This window comes from Daucus carota, chromosome 5 (genome assembly GCF_001625215.2).
Source record: "Daucus carota subsp. sativus chromosome 5, DH1 v3.0, whole genome shotgun sequence".
NCBI classification, from domain to species: Eukaryota; Viridiplantae; Streptophyta; class Magnoliopsida; order Apiales; family Apiaceae; genus Daucus; species Daucus carota.
In genome coordinates, this window is record NC_030385.2 from 30771358 (window position 1) to 30797082 (window position 25725).

Sequence of the window (25725 nt, forward strand, 5' to 3'; positions counted from 1 at the left end):
TACATTATATGCAATTATATATTATAAGGAATATAATAAATATATTATCGTCAAGAACTTTAATAAAATGGCTATGTAATTTTCTCACATTTTGGGCAAATTATTATCATGTGATGATTTTTCATTTATTATATCAAGATACAAATTTCATCCCGGAAAATTTAATCAGGCCGGTTAACTATCTCTAATTATTTTTAAAAAAAAATAATCCAGATTTGAATTAGATCAAAAGAAAAGGGAAGAAAAGTTATTTTTCTGTGTAAATTCCTAAATACATAAAATTTATATTTAAAGAAAAGGAAATGAAAAGGATAAACAAAAAAAAAAAAAAAAGCTTCTAAGTTAAGCGGGCAGTTAACACGTGTCGCAGTGATAGCTGAAACTAAACAAAATTGTGCCACCTATTGCATGCAGCAGTCAAGTTAAGCACACCGCTCCCTCTCCCGATCTTCATCACACACACAGTATATGCAGCAAGCATTAAAGAAGATAGTAAGCTTTAGTGAGCAAATAACAAGACGAAGAAACAGAGGTTTGTGTTGCAGGTTTATAAGTATGGCTGATACGACTAGTGCTGTTGGTGGTGGTGTACAAGATGTCTACGGCGAGGATTGTGCCACTGAGGATCAGATTATCACCCCCTGGACCCTCTCCGTTGCCAGGTACAACACTGTACATTCTCAACCAAATTGAATTTCATTTGTACTGTTACTTGGTAAAGTAGTGCTGAATTTTTATTTTACGCAGTGGGTATAATTTACTGAGAGATCCACGCTACAACAAGGGGATGGCTTTTACTCACGAAGAAAGAGATGCTCATTACTTGCGTGGCCTTCTTCCTCCTGTAGTAATAAGCCAGCAACTTCAGGTTCAAATCTAATCTCAAGACTAAGGTTGCGTTCACTTCGATGGAGTGGAACGAGATGAAAATGAAATGAAAATTAGAAACAAGTTTTATGGAGAAAAAATGAAGTATGAGATAATACTGACTAAATATGAGGGAGTCTAAATTTCTTATGATAAATATTGAAGGGAAACATAATGAAGGAGTGTAGTGAACATTCCTTCCAAAACATGTGGGTTAGATTTTTTGTTCAAATAGTTGGATTGGAATGATCGAAGCAATGGAAGTTATAGACATTTTCTCTAATAACCCCAATTTAGAGTACAAATTTCACCCTCCATCCCATTCCATCCAAGTGAATGCGGCCTAAGTTCTTAGACATGAAAGTTGGTCTGTGATAGTGTTTGGAATTGAGTCCTCAGAGCAAGTCCAACACTATGCTAAGAGGTTCCTTAAAAATATTATAAAATAATATGTCTTAGTGATTTAGCACAAGATTTAGCACATGAGCTCCAATAGTATTCCCTATATCCATTCCCTATTATTATAATAATATTAAACTTAAACAACTTTGGTGTGGAGAAGAGAGGGAAATGATGTGGAGGAGAGAGATAAATGAATATTTTAATGATAAAAATAGTTTCGAAGTGGCTAGCATATTCTAAAAATAGGGAAGGGGAGGCTTGTGCTAGTGATTTAGCACATCACTAGCATAGTGTTGGAGTGCAATTTTATCCCATATTCCCTATTTTTGGATTTAAGACTTGATTTAGCACACCTATTGGACTTGCTCTCAGTGTTTTGAGATTGTGTTCCTCAGGAGAAGAGATTGATGCAGAATCTTCGGAGTTTTGAAGCTCCATTACACAAGTACATAAGTTTGATGGAATTACTGGTACTATTTAGGCATTTCATATATGACACTTAGGCATTGTGAATTGTATATTACCTTTATGACCCGAGATTTGAATGTCATCAAATTTCAACTTTGCGCTTTTGGTCAAATTATAGGATAGGGATGAGAAGCTATTCTTTAAGCTTCTGATTGATAACATGGAGGAACTTCTGCCTATTGTTTACACTCCAACTGTTGGTGAGGCGTGCCAAAGATATGGCAGCATATTTAGACGTCCGCGTGGACTTTTTATCAGCTTGAATGACAAGTATGATGATTTGTTTAATCTTTGAAATGTGATGAAGTCACTTTTAATATTAGGATTAAATTTGAATAGCTGTTTATTGCAGGGGAAAAATTCTTGAGGTTTTGAAGAACTGGCCAGAGAAGAGTATTCAAGTCATTGTTGTGACTGATGGAGAGAGAATTCTGGGACTTGGGGACCTTGGTTGCCAGGTGAAGTTTGTTTTTTATTAATTTCCTATTTATCCTCAAAAATTATTTGTGTTATATTATGTTATAATAGCTTATTAAGTATTGTAGAATTTGTAATTTTGGCAGGGAATGGGCATACCCGTGGGTAAACTTGCTCTGTACACTGCACTAGGGGGAGTCAGACCTTCCGCGGTAAGACTATGTGATACTATATGAGAATTCAGTCTGTTTGTTCCGCATGCTTACTTATTCACTCGTTTAAAAACTATACCCGATTCCTATAAACTCTTTTTTTTGTTGTATTGTACCAAGTGAGAATGCTACAGTACTTGAGTTTATCCCTCACCATCTTAAAAAAAAAGTTCTATATTTCTTTCGACTTTGTTGTGCAGTGCTTGCCTATAACCATTGATGTTGGTACAAATAATGAAAAGTTACTAAATGATGAATTCTACATTGGGATCAGGCAAAGGAGGGCAACTGGGAAGGTAAATCTGAACACAGACATAGAAGTGGTAAAATGCCATTAATATTATTTCACCGAATGTCTATTTCCTTGAATGTTGAAAAAACCTGGACACATTCTCCAGGTGTATAGTGATTTTCTGCATGAATTCATGACTGCCATCAAGCAGAACTATGGTGAAAAAGTTTTAGTACAGGTTAAATTAACCTTCATCAGTGTTATTTGTTCTAGTTCAATCTTGAGATATTTTGTGATGGGAAAAATGAATCTTGTGATTATAAATCGTCAGTTTGAAGATTTTGCGAACCATAATGCTTTCGAGCTGTTGGAAAAATATAGCCCTACCCATCTGGTCTTCAATGATGATGTTCAGGTAAGCTTTTTGACGGTAATCAGCTATTTATTGTCTGATGAATGAATTAAAGAAGTCTGAATTGCTGTTCTCTTTCCAGGGGACAGCAGCTGTGGTTTTATCAGGGCTAGTTGCTGCACTGAAATCACTTGGAGGAACATTGGCCGATCACACGTTTTTGTTCTTTGGTGCTGGGGAAGTGAGAATTCATTAATATTCTGATATAAATTTATGAGTTTCACAAATAATATGAGATGATGCAGTCGGTGATTCCACTTCGCTCATGTTTTACCTCAATGGTTTTTAGGCAGGTACAGGTATAGCTGAACTACTAGCGCTTGAGATGTATCACCAGGTCTGCTTATGCTATTGTGTTTTGGTTATTTGATTTAGGAGAATAACATGGAGTATGGGCTTCCTAGTTTTATACTTATCTAATCCTTTTGCACCATCAAAACTTGTTTTCATTTGAAGGCAAAACTTCCGGTGGATGAGTCACGTAAGAAGATCTGGTTTGTAGACTCAAAGGTTGGATAACATTCCTTGTGGCCAATTTGGATTATTTTCACATTTTAAACTAGCTGATCTGATTTGGTGACTTTGCTTACAGGGCTTGGTAGTTAGTTCTCGTATGGAATCCCTTCAGGCCTTCAAAAAACCATGGGCTCATGACCACGAACCTGTTACAAATCTCATAGATATTATCAAGGTCCAATTTGCCGGCCTTATGCCTTATGGTCTAATTTACAGCATATGTGACTGATTTTTGATCCATTAAAACACTTCAGGCTGTCAAGCCCACAGCCTTAATTGGGACATCGGGGCAGGGAAAGACTTTCACAAAGGAGGTTATTGAAGCTATGGCCTCCTTTAATAAGGTTTCCTACTTCCACACTCCCCCATCCCCACCCCACCCCCCTCTCTGCATGTAACTTCACATGTTACTCTGGGACTATTTTTATATCTGATAATTTTACTTTACTTACCAATAACAAGCAGAAACCTCTTATTATGGCACTCTCCAATCCTACCACTCAATCTGAGTGCACTGCTGAGGAAGCTTATTACTGGACGGAGGTAAGGGGAAGATTTTTGTTTCTCATCTTATCTGTCAGCGGTCATCATAAACTATCTAAAAGACTTTAAAAAAGCTCACTGACCAACACTTAATTCTTTTGGCTTCTCAGGGTCGAGCAATTTTTTCTAGCGGAAGCCCATTTAACCCTGTAGAGTACAACGGCAAAGTTTTCTTTCCTGGACAGGTCCTGCAAAGTAGTTTTATCTCACACATACTATCATATAAATTGTAATACAGCACTTAAGAGATGAAAGACTACTAAATAACATATACGCATTATTTTTCTCTCTTCAGGCAAACAACGCTTATATCTTTCCTGGATTTGGCCTTGGGTTGGTCATGTCTGGTGCGATTCGTGTGCACAAGGAAATGCTTCTCGCAGCTTGTAAGTACACAATATCGTTTAATGATTCTCTTATAAATTTTTTAAATACTCCATCACTGAAACACATATCTAAACATCTGATCGGTAATTTGGATTGAAATAGCTGAAGCGTTGGGTGGTACAGTAACACAGGAGGACTGTCAGAAGGGAATGATTTACCCACCAATCTCTAATATACGAAAGATATCTGCACACATTGCAGCCAATGTTGCTGCAAAGGCATATGAAATCGGTTAGTACCTTTCTTCCAGTTATTGAAAATTGTTTTCTGCTGTTGGAAGTGTGTCCAAAATCTTAGCTACAACAATTTGCCGAATTCACCAGAACATTACAATTCGGAAAGGTATCAATATAATAGTATGCACATACCATGACAGATTGTCCAAACTATAAATACCGAAGAATAATATCAAAAATATCATGCAAATTGCAGGGAAAATGCTGTCAAATATATAATATATATAATGCAATTATGACTGAGAAAAAAATTGCAAATTACATGATACATGCCTTGAGTTATAAAGAAATGATGGCATGTGCGAGCCAGTTACACATTATAACTATAGAATACTGGTTTACTTGCAGTCTTGCATACTTGTAACAACAAAAAAATCATAGTACTTGAGCTTTACATCCAAAGCGCCAAGTAAAAAAGAAAATTGTGCACAACAATGATATCGAGAAAAAGGTGGTGAATAATAAAGATATTCTAACATTTATGTATTCTATCAAAGTATTTAACAACATGTTTGGTGCTATTTAAATTTAATAAATTAAAATTATATGTGCCCCGAAGAAAGTTTTTGTGCCTATAAATTTTTTCAAAATTTTATTCACTCCTTTATATGCGCTCCTGAAAATTAACTTTTTAGGTGCCCCGTTAGTGCATAAGTGCCTTGGTCTCGGGGCCAGCCCCGAGTAGGTGCTCATTCTCATATGTAATTATAAATTTTGAATTTGTTATGTGTGTGATTCGTATGCATGGCACTTTTGAGTTTTGAGTATCTATCTGAAACTAGATGAATACATGTATGTTTGTCAGGTGTAGCAACACGACTTCCTCAGCCTGAAAATTTGGTGAAGTTTGCAGAGAGCTGCATGTACAATCCAAATTATCGTAATTATCGCTGAACCAGTATTAATTTTGAATTTTAGTTTGTGATGATAAATATCTTGTTTGAATAAGCTTCAACAGTTGCTTGTTTCTCTTACTTCGTCAAGAATCAGTTGAATGTTTGTGTCAGTTTTATGTTCAGTGTTATTTTACATTTCTATTTAAGATAGTGTTTGTAGAATTTGTTGTAGCACTTATTAAGTTTTTTATGGGGAGACTTCGTATTTAATTGCTTCTTTAGTGAAACTAGCTTTATAGACCGGAGGCACTGGACTGTTTCTTTAGCATGATATGCATCACATTTTGTTATACAGCTGATTCTGGACTCTTATGAATTGTTATGTGTTAAGCTGTTCCATGAGCAATGCTAGGGACCCCAAAATTTGTCCCCAAATTATTTTCCCAAATGACGTGGCAAACACATGGCGGAATTTGGTTGGGTGGTTTATTTGTCCATGGGAGGGTCAGATTGTAGAATCTTAAATGTTTTCGCAAAGAATACTAAAGGAATACTATTGCAAAATGATTTGAATCTTACTGCTAGTCTCATCCATCACAGGGCAACAGTTGAGGTATTAGAGATGACACAGCATTGTAACTTAAAGGCAGTAGAGAGGAAGCTGGAGTTCATACAACTCCATGCATCTTATCAAGTCACTGGCCAAAGTATTGTATAAATATGAAAGTTCTAAGTAATTAAATTCAGAAGGGAGAATTATGAAATGTTGATCAACAAGCCTGTTTCACTTGATAACTCACTGCTTAATTGGGCCGAAGTACAGTGTACGACAGTATGAGATGTCATTAGAACAAAGAATTTGGAATAAAATTCTTAAGGGTAAAATTATCATAATAAAAAAATTTCATGGAAAAAAATGCATTTTAAAATTATTAGAAATCATGAAATATAAGACATTTGGCATAAATTTAGTACTTCAATGATGTTCCGGTGATTCCTTGAAATACTGTCTTATTTTTATGGCATGCTAAATCATTTTTATCATTTTTATTAGTTTCTCTTCATTTCAACACATCTCTCCTCTTATATTTCTACCCTCCAATAATAATTTGATTTATTGACATTTTTATTTTTATAATAAGATATTATTTGTCATTGTTATTATAGACAGCAGAAAATCAGATGAAAAAAGTTCGGTTGATTTAAAAACAGTTTTTTTTAACAACAGATTTTGGCTTAAAAAGCTTTTTTTTAGAAAAATTAGGCTCTTTCATACTTTTGCAAAAAACTGCTTTTCAACTTTTGTTAAAAACAATTACTAGAATTTACTATGAAACTTTATCAAAAATTCGGTTAACCAAAACTGGATTTTTTTCTAGTTAACCGAAACCGAAATTTGTAAAAAAAGACCTACCGAATACCGAATCGAACTTTATTCGGTTAAAATCGAAACCAAATTTTTTTCCCGGTTAATATTGAAAATCGAAATTTCATTAAACATGTTTAAAATTTTAATATTACATATTCAAGTTGTTTTATACAATTAAATGCTTAATAGGTACTCCCTCTGTCCCATTTAATTCTATACGTTTCTTTTTAACTGCTCGACACGCATTTCAATGCTCTTATAAATTATAGTTCTGTAACTTATTTTTGAATTTTTTTTTTCTGTATAAAAATATAACATCCAAACTTTAATTCAGAAAAAAAAAAAATTTAAAAATAGATTGCACAACTACACTTACAGGAGCATTAAAGTCCGTGCCGCGTCCCCGTCCCCCAATGTATACTACTCAGGGGGACGGAGGGAGTAACACTTAATAATCTTTATAGTCCGTCTAATTATTACCATCAGTAAAATTAGTTAAGTTTACATTCGAAATCATTGAAAGGCCGGTAGATTTGTGACTCTGCAATCTCACCTTGGGTCCTAAGGCCATCTCTAGCAGTTGTGATCCAAAAATTTAAATTTGGATCATCAATTGATCTAAATTTTGATCCAAATTTCTGACCAACTCAGCATTGTGATCCAAATTCTGATCCAAATTAATCTTTGTATATTATATTGCATAAATTTTAGGGCTTTTTTTATTCATAACCACGTTTTCAATCTTATTTTCAAAACTACTACCTTTTCCAATCTTATTTTCAAAAATACTACTTTCTCTAAAATATTTTCAAAAATACTGTGGTTGCATATGCAACCATATATGCAACTACAAATCCTGATTTCAAGTTTCAGATTTCAAATGCATGCAACCTCATATGCAACGGAAAATTGTAAGTTGCAACTGATGTATGGGTGCCCCTGGCGGGGCCATTAGATTGCAATAAAATCAATTGAATGCAACTGAAACTGTAAGTTACAACTGATGTATGGGTGCCCCTGGCGGGGCCATTAGATTGCAATAGAATCAACTGAATGCAACCTCATATACAACTAAATGCAACCTCATATGCAACTGAAAACTGTAAGTTACAACGGATGTGCCCCTCGCGAAGTAGATTACAATAGAATCAACTGAATGCAACCATATGCAACTGAATACAACCATATCGACTCCAAAGATGAGGTCGAAAATGACATTTGAAAACTGGAACTTGAAATCAGGAATTCAGTTGCATATATGGTTGCATATGCAACCACTGTATTTTTGGAATATATTTTCAAAAAGATAGTATTTTTGAAAATATTTTAGAGAAGGTAGTACTTTTAAAAATAAGAGTGGAGAATGTAGTATTTTTGAAAATAAGATTAAAAAGACAGTATACAAGATAATTCCCCTAAATTTTATATTAAACTATATAATTTTAAATTTAATTTTTAATCATTATTAACTACTTATATTATATTCATTTTTCGGTATTGTAATTATATTTTATGCATTTTATGTCCTTATAATTTTATGCATGTAATGTACTTTTTTTTAATTTCAATGAAATTTGCTTTCCTATTATCCTAAGTTTTTACTAAAACATTAATTTTATTAATTATTAACGATAAACTATTATTAATTAAATATTAATAATCACAAACTAATTTTAAGTCCGATAAACGAAAGATATAGAAATAACAAAATTATTATTTTATATTAAAGTAGGTGATCCAAATTTGGATCAGTGAACAGTGATGATCCAAATTTGGATCAGTACTATTCATTGATCCAAATTTGAATCATTTTTTGGATCACTGTTGGAGGAAAATTTGGGGTAATCTGCCCCAAATTTGGATCTTTGGATCACTGCCGGGTTTGCGCTGACTCCTAACTGGTTGGTCTCATCAAAAATTTATAAAGATAAGTAGGGAAGTTGTTTTAGCAGCAGACAGAAAATACTCACATTGTTTCTGGAGCACACCATGATCAGTGATAATTGAAAAAACACCAGAGTACATTTTGCACAGCGATGAAGAATACAAAATTATTATCAATATTTTATAATATTATAATATAATATAAATTCGGTTAATAAATTCGGTTATATGATCAACCGCGGTTAACAACCGAATAACCGAAATTTTAAAAAAAGTCTACCAAAAACCGAACCAAAATTTTTTCGATTCATTGGTTCGGTTTCGGTAAACCGAACCGGACGCACACTTCTATGAATAATATGTACCTCTGTGAATACGTCCGGGAACGCACAATAGCAGGTAAGGACAAAAAGTGTGGTCATTTTAAGACGAAAGGTGCAATTGCGAATTCCAGTGACGAGGATGTTTGTGTTTATTTGTTGATTGTACTTCCAAACTTTTAATTATGATAATATTTTGAATTAGCTGTAAGTGGATATCGGACCCTGTACTTGTGGGGCTAAGTTATGTAATACTACAAGACAGGTATGCCGAGATGTATGGCGGCTTGGATCCGAAAGATACGAATATGAGGAGTTACGGAATGTATATTTAATTTGCGAGTCAAAATGTATGATTATTTCGATAATTAGATTAAATATATGGTTATTTGATTCGAAGTGTAACTTGTAAATCATAAATTACATTTTATAAATTGAGTTTGATCGAGTAAAAACCACGTGAGATTTGTTCATGAATCGATTGTTAATGTGAGTACATGAATATATTACAAACACTTTGATGTTGATTATATTTGTAAGATTATGAACTGCATTTTACAAATAAAAAGATGTTAGAGTAAAAATTATATATAAGTTGTCTCTAGACAACTCGATACTGTTTGAATTTAGCTCAGGCCGCTCGTGAGATTTTGGTGAGCAAAAAGCCAAAAACTCAAGTTCGAGCTTATTGATAAGCCGATGTTGAACTTCATTTTTTGTTCGGTTTAAATATTCAAACTGGTTTGCTCTTTTCTAGAAAAAGTTAAACTCAGTTCGGGTAAGACAAACCTTGACTCCACTCAACTATATTTCTTTATCAATCGATAAATTTTCTCGGATCACATATATTGATTAGGGATAATTAATTCAAACGTCCTTGAATTATAGGCTATTTATTGTCTAGGTCTCTATCCTATTTTTTTCAATATTGCGATCCTTAAACTCTCAAACTTTTCTGATTCGCATCCTTCCGTCAAAAATCAACTAACAAACGTTAGTCAATGCTTACGTGGCAAATAAAAATATATAAAAATAATAAAAATAAAATCTGAGCTGTAATCTACACTTTACAATCGCTAAGCTCCCGTTTTGCTCCCTGGATCGCTAAGCTGAGATTTTCACCTCCATATCACAAAATCATGACAATATCAGAAGAACCCATAATAAACCCCTACACTCTCCCACACACTCTGACCGCCCACAAGCGCGCTATCTCCGCCGTTAAATTCTCCGACGACGGCGCCCTTCTCGGCACCTCATCCGCTGACAAAAATGTCAAGACATGGTCACCACACACCGGAGCCCTAATCCAAGACTTCTTCGGTCACGACCTCGGCATCTCCGATCTCGCCTTCTCCCCCGACAATCGCTTCCTCGTCGCCTGCTCCGCCGACAAGACCGACCGCTTGTGGGACCTCAACGCAACTACCCCATCAAAACCCTAACTTAGCGATTGTAAAGTGTGGATGTTTTATTTTTAACTTAAATTGAAAATTGGTTTTAAAAGATTATAGCTCAGATTTTCATTTTTTAATTTATTTATTTTATCTGCCACGTAAGTATTGACTAACGTTTGTTAGTTGATTTTTAACGAAAGGATGCGAATTAGAAAAGTTTGAAAGTTTAAGAATCGCAATATTGAGAAAAACAGGATAAGGACCTAGACAATAAACAGTCTATAATTCAAGGACGTTTGAATTAATTATCCCTATTGATTATCCTGGTTGAGTTTATTTCGATGACAAATCTATTCCTCTCGACAAAAAACTTTAAAGTAACCATTTTATCTATGCTTTTAAAGTGAGATGCAGTCATCCAACTCCAGTAAAAACAACATTTTCGCACCTGCTAAAGGGAAAGTAACCAAAAGTAGGAGCAGCAATGCTCATCTTCACGGTCAAACATTCTTATCCATCTCCAAATTAAGATAAGTATCCAAGCAAAGGAATAGATATGCTTCAAATTATATGCCTCCTTACTTGTTTAAGCACCAAAAAGAAGATACACACAGCATTACATCTAAGTTTAAGTAGCATGTTATACCGATAATGGAAAGACAGCACCCTCACATGGGCATATCTTGTCTAACTCAAAAAGGCATTAATTTAGTCGCAACTTGGAGTAGATTCTACAAATCCAGTGAGTCTCTTTACCTACCACGTCGGCGACAGGTCTCGAATAAAAATATTAAAGTTAAATTTATATTGTTATTTTTGCATGTAACCTATGATTTCTTCATTCTGGGGCTGACACGTAGCAGCGCTCGTCACACGTGTAAGAAGCTTGTTTCCCAGCCATGTGAGTGTCATTAATTAGTTTAATCTTTTGACTCCATGCCCTCCTGCAACGGCCATGTTATGATGATGGTCACGCACACATGCATTTCAATAGCCATTGCGGTAAAACCGATTTGTTTAGAGGTGAATTTATATTTTTAAAAACGAGATTTGTGTTTCGAGAAAAAAGATACGAGTGAAGCGAAAATGGAAAATATGGAAAATTATATATCGTTAAATTGCATTTTAGAAATCGAAAGGTGAAAACGATATTGCCATGGAAAGGTAGGAAAAAGAATGACACGTCTGAGCGTCACCATGTCACGGTGTTTCCGGTTTCTCCTTAGTCATTGCTTCCTGGAAACCAAACAGATGTTGTCGTTATTTTCCTCTCTTTAAAAGTTCGTGTATGGCTCATCTACAAAAAGCAGTCAAATATTTCATGCTGCTCTATCGTCACTTGCAAAATGCAGGGAACCTTATTTAATACTATTCATTATTTTTTTACATTTCTTGAATTCGGCATCAAATTTCAGATAAATCTTTTTTTTTGACAGAAAATTTTAGATAAATCTAGCTCAATCAATTTATAAACAAATCTTACCAACTTATAGATTAGTTATTTTCTTCGTGATGTCGGTAAAATTTCTTTGTACTGTTTTATTCAAATTTCACCCCGAACTGAAAATTTAGCAATTTTTGAAATCCGATTTTGTTAATACATCATTCAATCGGATTGATTCAAGGATTCAAGGCGGTTGGAGGATAGAGGAGACATGAGAGAGGAAAATAGGGAAACCGCCTATAGGTCGGGATGATATACATACAATTGCTTTTGCATGCTCACCATTGAAACACATCTGTCGCTACAAGCCTACAACACGCTACTGTGTCAACATTTTATAATCCGTAAAAAATGTACACTTGAATTCATACATACAAACATTTAATAAAAGACATTTATAACACCTCTCGCAGGTCGTCTGGTCACCAAAGTAAAACCTCGAAAACCGTGCTATAATTAAACCCCCGCCCTCCTCCCTTTCATCTGCACCTTACCAGAAACAACATCAACATACTTGATTATTTCCTTACCATCTCACTTCGTCATCTTTTCATATCTCCCTTGGAAATCATTCTTATATAGGAGTATTAGAATACAATAGAGCTGCCCACGCCGTTTCCCCAAAAGAGAAATTCGGTACGATACAAAAACACGCAAATCGAAAAAATGGATTCTTCAATATCATCTCACGAGAACTATCATCATATTGATAGTGATGAATATGAGTATCAGAATGATAACTGGCTCGGCTTCTCTCTTTTCCAACCATTCCATGCCGATCCCCAAAGTAATTAATTTACTGTCTTCGAATATTTAAATTAATTTCGTGTGTTTATTATTGAGGCGTGTTGTTGTGATTCAGGTGTTGAGCATGATGGTGAAAGTACGGACTTGTCCATGCTCACTTTAGGGAGTCCCAAGCTCGAAGATTTTCTAGGCGGTTGCGCAGATGAGTCCGGCGCACAAGCGGTGTGTGCACGAAGTAACAAAGCACGAAAAGTTGAACATAATAGTAGCGCATCGCCATCCTGCGCGCGCCCTGGTTCTCCCGAGGATTCGCAGAAGCAGCTCGTGGTTGTGAAGCCACAAGATCAGGCTCCTGCTAAGAAGGCCATTGAGTCCTTTGGCCAACGGACCTCCATTTATCGAGGCGTTACTAGGTGCCTGAATACCCTCACCGTAATCTAATTAGTTAAATGTTTGATTTATATTATTTTTTTAAAAAGAGTTTTGAGCTCTCAATTTTTAGTTGTAATTCTTGAAAAATATCATTTGAAGTCTGATTGACCTTTGAAAATATTTGATAAGTATTATTGATGTCGGCTATTTCAGAATCTTGTTCCACGACCGTCTGTATAATATTATGTATTATTGTATGTGCGTATTGGCTAAGTTGTTAATGGGTATGATGGTATATTTCAGGCATAGATGGACGGGTAGATATGAAGCTCATCTGTGGGACAACAGTTGCAGAAGAGAAGGCCAAAGCCGAAAAGGAAGACAAGGTAATAAACTTGATTTTTAGGGTTCTTGAAGGCTAACATGCACCCTGTCAACTTAATAAATCTTGACACTGCACCACATGGTTAGATCACAGAAGTAATAAATAATAATGGCTTCGGATATCTAGCTAGAATGATTGGCAAGATTGAAGGTCTCAAACCACCCGGTTTTTCGAAAACCACAGGCGCCCTTGCCGCCTTACTAGTTTTAGCTGTGTCTGCGTGACCATGCAGTTGTGCTTCCGGGATATAATATTTTTATTATTTGTTGTGTAATCGAGTTCTCTAATGTTGATGTGTTTTGTTGCATGTGCCTGATGTGGCGATCGGTTGGCCATTGTTCAGTTTATCTTGGTGAGTTTTTTTAATCACAACTTTTTGATTGTCGGGTTCATGAATTATGAATTATGTGGTAATTCCTTTTCCTGTTCTGATGAAATCAATCCTTATGTTTATCGTATAGGTGGTTATGACAAAGAAGACAGAGCAGCTAGAGCTTATGATCTTGCTGCCCTCAAGTATTGGGGCAACACGACTACCACAAACTTTCCGGTAAATGGAGTATCTATATTGATTTGTCTTCTACTTAACGAATTTATGAGTTGTGACATTTGATATAATACGGTTTGCGTTATATTCTGAAGGTGAGTAGCTACGAAAAGGAATTGGAAGAGATGAAGAACATGACCAGACAAGAGTTTGTTGCTTCCCTCAGAAGGTTATATACACCTTTTTATAAATTCTATACTTTGTGTTTGTTCTTTCTGGGATTGCTTTTACTTATTAATTAGGCTGTGTTGTATATTTATCTTAACTAATATGTATAGTATCTCGTGCTCTTGTGTTGCAGGAAGAGTAGTGGGTTTTCAAGAGGTGCTTCCATGTATAGAGGAGTCACCAGGTACTCCCCCCCAGACAAAACATACATTACTCATGAAGCACTATAAACATACATTACTCACCAAAGACTTGATTAATTAAACTACTTATATATTAATATAATTATTCGAATCTTATTACAGGCATCATCAGCACGGGCGTTGGCAAGCAAGAATCGGTAGAGTTGCTGGCAACAAAGATCTATACCTTGGAACATTCAGTGAGTTTCTGTTGCCCTAATATATCCATGGTCTAGTGCTTGATATGATTAAATTAAACAATGTAGATCTTGCTTGATTACCTAAAGTAGTTTGTATTGGAAAATAATCAAGGTTGATTGCCTAGGCCATTGTTGATTCCAGTGTGCATGCATTTTGGTATTTCGTGATCTCTTTAAATTGAAACCATGTGATAACATTCAGTTACTTTAAAGAGTATATTTAGTTTGATGACTCATGTCTTCAGAAGATGCCACGCTATGTGTAAACGTGACACCTTTTAGAACCCATTTGATGACTAGCTAGAAAATGAGTTTGGTAGGGAGACCAAGAATAAAGAATCATAATTTTGTTGCATTAGACGGGGTATTGCACATGGTACTCTATACTTTATGACTTTATGTTCTCCACAAAGGGTGCTACGTACTCATATTAACATTAACACTACTGAATTAATGACTTATCCTTTCAATTGTATTAGATGTCATATTATTATTGAATAGGTCTAAGAGCGTAAGAAAATGAAAATGTTTAATTTCCTTACTTTCTCAACTTTATTTTGAAGTTATATCATCTATTATATGAATTATATTTTAATTTACAACAGAAGGTATGTAGTTTGGACAACAAGTCTTGTGTGCCTTTGACCTACATTTTTGACTCCACCCCGCTTCCAAATCTTCTCATAGTAGCGCATTTTATGGTTTCATTGTATTACATTAAGTTGATATTTGCTCATAACATCAGGTACACAGGAAGAAGCTGCTGAGGCTTATGACATTGCAGCAATCAAGTTCAGAGGGGTGAATGCTGTCACAAACTTTGACATGAGCCGATACGATGTCAACAGCATTGCCACTAGCAATCTGCCTGTAGGTGGCACAACCACCAAATCGAAGTCTAAATCATCTTCCAACCCATCCGGTTCCCTCAAAAGCGCAAGCCGTAACCAAAGCACTCAACTAGACCACTGTGATCTTTCAATGTCGTCATCGTCAATAACATTTGGGATGCCAGTCAAACAAGACTCATCTGATTACTGGCCTGTAATTGCATATAACCAGCAGAGTTACAACAGCACGGGGACCGAAGGGCTTTACAATCAAAGCACAGCATTCTGCATGGACTTTAACAATGATGCAGCATACTTCAGTACTGGTGGTGGAGGGAGTTACATTAATAACCTGCAGCAGCAACAAAGCAGTGTCGATGGTGGCTCCTCGAGCTCTATTTCATTCTCCACGCCAATGGACTTGAATATTATTAACCCGCAGAAGCAAAACAGTGCTGATGGCGGTGCTTCGAGCTCTATTTCATTCGCCATGCCAATGGACTTGAATAGCAATATCAACGACAACACCCCTTACTACGGAGGGTCTGAAGGTAACTTCTATGACTGGAATATCCCATTCTCGTCTGCAAGAGCCAGTAACTTGTCAGTGTATCAAAGTCCTATATATGGCATGGAATGATCTTTTAGTCAAGAGTGCTCGACAGAAATGTAGCCAAGGCACTTTACGTTTGATCATTAGGAAGCAGTTGCATGGCAACGAACTAACCATTTCTAGTAATATAGTGTATATCTTTCGATGCGGGCGGAGGGATTTATTATGGTAAAATTAGAAGAAAATCTTTGTAGCAGTCGTTTTCTATCTGTCTCTGGCACTGTTGTGGTACTTTAATCTATTCTCTTGGCTTTTTAGTTGTCTGTAATATTTTTATATACAGAAAGTACGTACAGAGTTTGGCCAGGAGTTCTGTTAAATTCTGTTAACGTTATAAGTAGAACGTACCGTTAGTGATCAATGTATTTTGTAGGCGGGAAACTCCAGGAGCGATTCCGTCTCGATTTATATGTTGGGGTTCAGGCAATTTCTATGTAGGACTTGATGTTAACGCGTGATTCTGTATGTGACGATTTATGTGTTAGAACTTCATGTTACTGGTGACAGATTTAGGTGTTGAACTTCAGTTTAGTAAAGAAAAAAAGAAAAAGGAAAGACCGATTAGTATGTAAGACGAGACTCTGTGATAAGGGTTGGGGTGTTCAAAAATTAAATGATCGGAAACTATACTTTTCACGAGTTTGGGGAATGTTCAGTAATTACAAATTTTTGACCTGAAATCGGCTAAACAATAAAAGCAAGTTTTTCACTACCGAAATTTAATACTGTTCCCATTGTAAATGCATGTAATTACGACGGACATATTCCATTTTTTTTGAAGCCGTCTAAAGTTCAAAACCTGGTCGGTTATTAAAATTTTGTCAGAAATTCATTGTTTCGTCGTAAGTACCTGCGGGTTTTATGTAAATTTACGATGAAATTATCGTCTTATCATCATAATTTAAGGGAGGGAGTCAACATGAAATTTTTACATCAGTTTACTACATAACATATTCATGATTCCGTCGTAAACAATACTAGAATATATGACCAATTTTACATTTTCATAATAAGTTTCGCGCGTTCGGTCTTAAAAGACGGTTTTGTTGTCGTGTAAAGTGTTTAAACAATTATTTTAAAACTTGGTTAAAATGATTATAATTATCTTGATTGAATTGATTATTTTAACTAGCGAAATAATTAATGAACTATTTTGAATAAATTATTTTGTAAATACTTTTAAAATTGATAGATTAATTAATTAATTTAAATAAAGTTGTGTCATATATATTTTTAAATTAGGTTTTTGTATTTTATGTACATACCAACAATTAAAAATCTTCTACTATACAAATTTCTTCCAAAATATGTTTCTGGGTTTTAAGTATTAGATACATTTTAGCTTTAATTAGTTCAAAATGCTAAAATGATAACTTTTCTTGTATGCATAGAACCACTTGGGTTTAACCAAGTCCATGTATCTTCAACTTTACCATATTTATTTAAAATATAATTTCAGAATGTTTTCGAAAATATTTGCTGTAATATAACTATGGGGGTGTTTGTATAAAGGAATTAGAAGCCGCTTCTGACTTCTGCTTTTCTTACCTGTTTGTGTAAAGAAGTAGAAGTACTTTTAAAAGGATGAGAATGCTAGCTTCTCTCTCACAACTTCTACTTCTTTTCCAAACACTTTATTAACTTATTTAATTCTCACTTCTAATCCACTTTTTTACTTTAAGCATAGAATCACTTTTTTTAAGTTTGTCCAAACGGCCCTTGTATACGCAATAAACATTATCCACTTACAGTACTATGATAGTAACATTTATAAAATTGTACTTTTTATATTAGTTATTCCAATTAAAAATACTTAAAAATCACGTTGAAAACATGTAGGTAGGCAGAAGCCGCAGAACAACACCGAAGAAAAAAAATATATCCAACACTGAAAATAATTAAAATATGCTCCTGTTATTTAAAAGTAATTTCTTTAAAATCCTGCTACGCTTGTCTTTCTTTACTGGCCGCATTTCATTTCCTCTGGAGAACTAAGAAGATAGGAAGAGGATACAATGATGCTCTGTGTGTTGTTTATCATGCTTCTCGCGTGTATCAAATGCACCTCTCACTAATGTCAAAATATGTAAGCAGTTGATAAACACTCTGAGATAGGTTTGTTTGAAAGGATTAATTATAATCTGAAAATAATTATATTATTCTTTCTTAATTTTGAAGGTTATAATCTCATAGATTATATTCTAATCACTTTTTTTAATTTTATTTCAAAGTGATTATAATACCTCCTCTCACAAAATATTTTAATCTCTAAAATATAATAACTTAGTTATGCGGGGATTTCAGACAACTAGACAAGGATGGAGAGGATACAATGGTAGAACTTAATTATATATCCAGTAAAAAGAACTCTTCGTCTCTGCAATGAAATCTGGCTGACTAGATTTGGCTCTGCATGTCCACTCTACTCCAAATGTGGTGCCTTAGATTACTCGGAAATCAGCACCTTATCATCCTAGCATCTGGGGAAACAGATTCCTCGCATTCAATGATTCATCTGTTGTATTTGCTAAAATTCAATTTATAATATGTATGCACAGCTGCTATGCGTTATGTACTATTAAGTGTACTAACAAACTTGTGTAACTATAAAGGGCATCTTCAACTGCCAAAACAAGAAGTGAAGAAAATATTGCTAAGTGCAGGGGAAAGATCTCAACAAGAGAAGTAAATCAGCCTGATTGACGAAATTCAAAGGCAGCTGGGTTTGTCTTACCACTTTGATGAAGCGGAGATAGACACATTATTGCAGCACTTCAAGGATAGTTTTAGTGTATATTATGGCACCAAAACTGATGATGACCTGCATGATGTTGCTCTAGCTATGTTTCCGGCTACTAAGACAGCAAGCTGGACATAATGTCTCTTCTGGTATACTTATATGTCATTTAATAGTTTGATGCTAAGTAATATTGCTATGGAATAGTAACCGTCTGTGCATTTATCCAGATGTACTCTACAAATTCAAGTGCAGCAACAGCAAGTTCAAAGAGAACTTAGTTAAGGACGTGAAAGGAACTAAGCTTGTTTGAAGCAGCCATCTGAGAGTGCATGGGGAAAATGTACTAGATGATGCTCTAGAATTTACCACCTTTCACCTTAAGGAACATATGAAATCCAACTTAGGGAGTCCATTAGTAGATCTTGTTGGTCGTTCACTAAAGTATCCTCTTCGGAAGAATTTAAACAGGCTTGTGGCAAGGCATTACATCTCAATATACCGCAAATTTGATAGGCACAAGTCATAACCAAGTGCTGCGAAATATGGCAGAATTATGGGAAAGAATCAAATTTGAGGTGGTGGAAAGATTTAGATTTTGCACATAAGCTTTCATTCGCAAGACAGATTGGTGGAATACTACTTTTGGATATCAGGGGTGTCCTTTGAGCCGCATTATTCCCCTGCTCGAATTTTTTTACCAAAGTGATTTCTCTATCATCCATAATGGATGACATATCTATGGAACCATTGAAGAACTTCAGCAGTTCACTGATGCAATAAAAAGTAAGGCAAATTGAGTACCTACATTAAAAAAAATAGAACTTGGTATATTAGTAGTAAAGCATCTGTATATGTAGTATCCATAATAAAGATAGTTTGATGTTGCTTAGGTATATTTATGTTGCAATTGCAGTTTGAGAAGCTGAGACCACATATACCGTCCTCTGTTGAGTGTTTTATGAAACAACATGGAGTTCCGAAAGATAGTGCTTGCGATGCACTGCAGAATTACAGAAACGCATAACAAATGCGTGGATGGACATGAATCAGGAATGTCTGCATCCAGCAGCAGCTCCGATCGATGCCGTTGCCTGCAAGAGTTTTTAATATGGCAAGAATTTTAATTAAAATTCAATACACTATCATAAAACTTCTTTCAGCTTAATTTTTTTGAATTTTTTTAATAAACATTGCTCTGGCCTAGGGCTGTCAAAAAAATTCGAAAGATCCGATATCCGTCCGAAAAATCCGCAACCGTATCCGAGAAAAAGCGGATATTATTCGTATCCGAAATAAAGCGGATATTATCCGTATCCGAATCCGTGATATTCGAATCCGAAATTAAATACATATATGATATTTAAATTATATAATATATAAGTATATGTGATTAAAATTTTATTTTATTTAGCTTGTAGTGTGTGTATATGCATTAAATAATACATTTACATAATTTTTATATAATTGTACAAATACTCAAACACTTTATACATATATAAAAATATTATTTGAGCTTAGTCATCAAAAAATTGTTTGAAAATCATCGTTAATACGGTAGAGTCATCAAAAATATCCGACATCCGTCCGAAATATTCGCATCCGTATCCGAGAAAAAGCGGATATTATCCGTATCCGAAATAATACGGATATTATCCGTATCTGAATCCGGCCATTACGGATACGGATACGGATATAGGCATATCCGTATCCGAATTATCCGTTTGACAGCCCTACCCTGGCCCTAGGTCGTAAATTACCCATAAATCAATTTTTTTATGTATTTTTAATAATTTTTAAGTCATTAGTAAGTCAAAATTACTCAAACAAACATTTTGAATTCTCATATTATTAAATAAATCACGTTAAGTCGTAAATCATGAATTCAGCCAAACGAGTTCAAATCATTAGTCATATGATGTGAAAAATTAAATTACAAAACAAAATATTCTGAATTGTATACTCGTTCTATTCTATAATTAACTTTGACTTTTGACTATACACGTAATATATTTTGACTGTATAATAAAAATAACAAATTTCACGACACCTAAAAATACGTATCCAATGTTAAGCCGATCTACAAAGCAAAACAACAAAACGGATGACCTATAAAACGTAAGGAGGGAGTATGACGTACCGTAAGTTAGGGGTAAAAAATGAGTCTGGATCTTTTATCTCCTTCTCCTTATTGTGTCTCTTTCTATGTCTCTTCTTTCTTGTTGGCCAGTTTATTTACATCCCACACTACAAGAAAAGCGGGCATTTCCGACCGCCAAAATCGGTCGGAAATAAGCAAAATCGGTCGGTTTTGAGGTCATTTCCGACCACTGACCGACCGACCACGTCGGTCCCTTTAAACCGAGTCGGAAATGACGTATCGGTCCGAAATGAGTTATAAAACCGACCGATTCTGTCGGTCGGAAATGTGTTTCCATGTCCATATACACGTGGATTGTATCAGATAAATCTGGCCCACCGTTGATGTGTCATACACGTGGATTGTCTCAAAACCGACCAATGACGGTCGGAAATGTGTTGGTCGGTAAAGAAGTTCAGGGCTCAGCTGCGGGGCCCAGTTGTAAAAACGACCACATTGTGGTTGGAAATGAGTCGGTCGGAAATGCCTTTTCAGGGCCCATTGGATGAGCTTCTGGTCTAAAACCGACCACACAGTGGTCGGAAATGATTTGGTCGGAAATAATTTTCAGGGTCCATTGGGTGAGCTTCTGGGCTAAAACCGACCACCGACCGCCTTGCTTTGGTCGGTTTTCTGGGTTTTAGGATATGAATTTGGTCGGAAATGTTTACATCTGGTCGGTAATCTGAGTTCTTTTTTACCATTCTTTGTTGGAAATGAGCAAATTTGGTCGGTTTTCTGGGGAGAAAATTTCAAAAAAATACAGTATTTACATTGTAAACTATACCATATCCCTGTTATTTTACCAAACCAACAATGCACATACAATATCCAATTTCAAACCCAAAATCAAGAATCATATCCATTAAAATTCAGTACAACATAATTTAAAACCCAACAAGCATTCATATATTTACAAATTCTTTCAACAAAATAACCGAAACCATGCAAATATACGTTACAGCTGAATAACTAAATCTTCAGAGGATATGTCTTGATCACTTGAATGCTTTGACAGAAGCATTGCTTCTTTGCAGAGAAGTTCTTCAAAATGAACAACAGGCATTCTTCTTAGAAGCGCATAACGTTGGCTTGCAGCAGCTCCAAATGAAAACTAGTCGCCAGTAGCAAAATTTACTGCCTCAGCACAGTTGAAGCCTAAGATCATGCAGAAAATGAAAAGGGTTATACAGATATCTACATACTTTTAGAATATGGCTACGAATGAAAGAAGAAAAACATGAAGCAGGAGATCCGCAAATGTTAAGAACTGAACCATGACTGAATTCTGCATGGTACGCTTTGGGGAAGGTGATAACAAACTCCCCCGGCATTTGCACAACTTTACAAACAGGAACATTATGTTCCTGCAGGATCTTTGGAGAAAACATAGTTGTTTTTTCCACAAGCAAGTTAAACGCCCCATCCTCGCCATTAGTTGATAGTATTTCTTGTTTATATACGTACTGCTGGACAACCTTCTCAAAGTCGACAGCTGTATGACCAGGAACTCCATACCAAGTTCATCTACTCAGATTAATAAGCAAATTAATAAGCATCTAAATATTTTCTTTTGAATCAGATTTTTATGCACATTCTTTGTGAAGACAGTATTATCTACTCAGTGTCCGAAAATTTAACATGAAATGCTTACCAAGGGAATTAGCACTTTGCAGTCTTTTGTCGTACCTCCACAAGCTTTGTTTTGTAATGAAGGCAAAACATGATCGATCTTCTACATTAATGTTCTGGAGAAAGGTGCTGACGTTATAGTGCCATGGATCTGACGTGTAAGTTTCATCGATGACTACATCTACAGTCTAATTGCACGAGTATAATTTTGATTAGTATCACAAGTTAACTGAATTTGATTATGGTAATATATACTTTTTGTTTCGTATTTGTAGATTTGTCAAGAAATCAGAGAGTGCTGGAACAAAGTTAAAAATATCAGATAAGATCTGTAGTTGTTAGATTAAACAAATAAATTTAGGAATAACTTACACATAAGATGGCATGAAAGTCTTCACAATCATCAGGAATGGTGTTGTTATAAGTAGCTTTGTTGATAGATTTGTCTATATTTTCTCCCCCTGCATCTTCCACATACTGATATTCAAGTTAATAATAGGTCTGTTAAGATGATACCTTTGCATGATGATATTCGCAATAAGAGGTTGAGGTTCGGGTGTCAAATTAGCCATGTGTCTGTGAGTAGCAGAGTAAGACATTGTAAACAAACATTACCTTTAATTTGTATGGATCCTGCGTGAACGACCACTCCCCCTACAATACAGAGAAATATTATGAGGAATGATAAACTTTACCGTAAATGATATCTCTTCTTTACCTATTAACTTTATACGTTTATTTGCAGTCGTAGGAGAATGTTCCCACAAGGAATATAACCATAAACGTGTTTGTTTGATTTTCACAAATTATTGATTTGATTATGTACATGATGAAATTTACAGAGGACACAAAGACATAGGCACAAGGTATATTATGCATACATCATTGAAAGCCAACCAGGCTACCACTGGCTTGAAAGAAGTTGTCTTGTTGGCAGCTGCTTTAGCCAAGCACAGATAGTTTGCTTTCACCTGCAAATCATCATATTTGAACAGATTTATAGAAAGTCCAGAACGCGGGTAGTATTACTACTATATGAAGTTTTATATCACATTTGCCTTCTTAAAACAAATGTGTGATGAAAATTGCAGAATTTCCCTTTTCCAGGTAAAGTTTAATAGAATATGACACGAGTTTGTTCAACTCACAGCGTCATAGACTTTATTTGCTCTGAATTCCATATTAGCAAAAGTTCCCAGGTATTTGATCCACTCTGCTCGCTGGAATTTTATGAATATCAGAGGTTAGATCAGTATGCAAAAAATTACTTTTACATGGTACAAAGAGAAGCACAAGCATTCAGTACCTGCAGAGGAGTGTCTTCGGTGTTGGGAAGAAAAGTTGCAAAGTTACAGGACTGAGATTGTTCAGCGTTGCTTATGAAGTGTGCTGAGAATCTTGTAAGTTGTTGTGTCTCACTTTTGTTCAATATCGCTATTCCTCCATCACTGTATAATTTTAGCACACATTGCGATGCTACCAAATCTAACGATGTGATTCCCTTCAAACTTGTTAATAATCCTAGAAGCTGTATGCTCAGAGTGGTACATATTTAGTTACAATTAGGTCGTAATATCTTGTCATTTCTTTCTACGACTCATTTTAAGCAGCAAATATATAGCAGTTCAATTAGTATTGTGTAATGACTTACTGAAACCAGCAATTCCTCACCTCAAAGAAAGAAACTGTAAATTCAAGAAAATAAATATTTCCAGTTCATAATACCGTATTTTGAAGCCTCTGGAGCTACTTTCTGCAGATATACTAAAGGGTCCTCAAATTCTTCTCTTGAAGGGTAATACACGGGACATTGAATCAATTTGCTACTCCAATCTGAATCACTCGTCTGCTTATTAACACTCCCCACATCCTCCCTCTTCTTCCCCCAACTCTCGTCTCTCTCAAACCCACCCCATCTCCTCTCCCTCAAACTATCAAAAGCACCATATTTCCTCCCTTCCTCTTCCCCCAATTATCAGAATCGGCCCCACCACTCAACTCAAACCCCAATTATCGGTTTCATCAGTCCTCGAAGATGTGAACTCCTTAGTCTCCCTATCTCGAAAACCAACCCATATCAGTTTAAACCAGATTAAAACAAATTTGAGCCACAAAAAAAATAAAACCCTAACCCATATAGAGAGGGATACAAATCCCGGAGAAGCATACGGAGAGAGATACACGGAGAGACACGAGCATAATAATGGTATACAGTACATATAAACACATTTATAAACCCCAGAATGAGCATAGTAGAGAGAGAGAGAGAGATGGAGAATCGAGAGAGAGAGAGAGAGAGGGAAGCACTTGCACAGTGAGAGATTTGTGAAAGATCGTTGAGAGAAACAAGGAGAGAAAAGTAAGTGGAGAGGGAGAGAGGTCTGAGAGAGTTGGGAGAGATGAATGTGAAAGTGAAAAGTAGAGAGTGAAAAGTAGAGGGAGCGGGTGTTTTAATTATTGGCCAAAACAAACCCGGGAAACTATGGCAAAAAAAGTAAAATCAATCCCACTGAATCGAACCCGCGACCCTTGCTCAGCCAGGTTAGTGTTTAACCACTAGACCAACTACATCATTGTGTTAAAACTAAAGAAACTTAAATATAAACATACATTTATTTTACAAAATAAAATAACTAGAAAATTAGTTTTTAATTATAATATTCCTTCAACTAATGTTCAAAATTATCAATTTTAAGGACCAATATAAGTTGAGTAATTATATACGATCCGTATGGTTGGATCGCCCTAAAAACAAATATATTTGTTTTAAAAAAAATAACCCTACGTCTATATTTAAGAATAACATAATATTTTCGTTATAATTTCTCAACAAATAAAATCCTATTGACTTGATTTTTGGTATATAACTATGAGGAGTACTTAATTTACGATCTGTACGGTTGAATCACCTAAAAAATAAATTTATTTTTTTGTAAAGAAAATAACCCTACATCCATACAACATAACATTTTCGCTATGATATCTCAATAGATTAAATCCTATTGCCTTGATTTTTGGTATATAACTACGATAAGTACTTAATTTACGATCTGTACGGTTGGATCGCCTAAAAAACAATTTTTTTTTTTGTAAAAAAATAACCCTACGTCTATATTTAAGTATAACATAATATTTTCGTTATAATATCTCCGCGGATAAAATCCTATTGATTTGATTTTTGGCATACAACTACTATGACTACTTAATTTACGATCCGTACGGTTGGATCG

At 35.2% G+C, this 25725-nt stretch overlaps 3 protein-coding genes and 1 pseudogene across 3 annotated transcripts; 3 read left to right on the forward strand and 1 right to left on the reverse strand.

Annotated features, from left to right (window-relative positions):
* The first annotated feature begins 449 nt into the window (after positions 1–449).
* On the forward strand, positions 450–5772 carry LOC108221560 (NADP-dependent malic enzyme). The gene is made up of 19 exons (XM_017395430.2): positions 450–662; positions 748–868; positions 1665–1739; positions 1856–2007; positions 2090–2195; positions 2301–2366; positions 2567–2662; positions 2765–2836; positions 2930–3013; positions 3093–3191; positions 3300–3347; positions 3467–3520; positions 3603–3701; positions 3781–3870; positions 3992–4069; positions 4180–4254; positions 4365–4455; positions 4559–4687; positions 5498–5772. Exons 1-19 carry the CDS (start codon positions 469–471, stop codon positions 5584–5586), a joined length of 1818 nt encoding a protein of 605 aa, XP_017250919.1. The 5' UTR covers positions 450–468; the 3' UTR covers positions 5587–5772.
* Positions 5773–12333: 6561 nt separating this feature from the next.
* On the forward strand, positions 12334–16419 carry LOC108222155 (AP2-like ethylene-responsive transcription factor AIL1). The gene is made up of 9 exons (XM_017396061.2): positions 12334–12729; positions 12805–13102; positions 13365–13447; positions 13790–13798; positions 13908–13996; positions 14089–14162; positions 14295–14345; positions 14467–14543; positions 15289–16419. Exons 1-9 carry the CDS (start codon positions 12609–12611, stop codon positions 16011–16013), a joined length of 1527 nt encoding a protein of 508 aa, XP_017251550.1. The 5' UTR covers positions 12334–12608; the 3' UTR covers positions 16014–16419.
* Positions 16420–18275: 1856 nt separating this feature from the next.
* Positions 18276–19750, forward strand: LOC108221562 (sesquiterpene synthase 2-like; annotated as a pseudogene).
* Positions 19751–22488: 2738 nt separating this feature from the next.
* On the reverse strand, positions 22489–24571 carry LOC108221563 (uncharacterized; the record flags this gene model as incomplete). Its single annotated transcript, XM_017395431.2, has 8 exons — positions 24568–24571; positions 24167–24180; positions 23802–24023; positions 23644–23715; positions 23377–23466; positions 23111–23149; positions 22868–22972; positions 22489–22683 (listed from the first exon to the last, which is right to left on the reverse strand). Coding segments are annotated over exons 1-8 (741 nt in total), but the record flags the coding sequence as incomplete, so codon positions are not given.
* Between the last annotated feature and the right edge of the window lie 1154 nt (positions 24572–25725).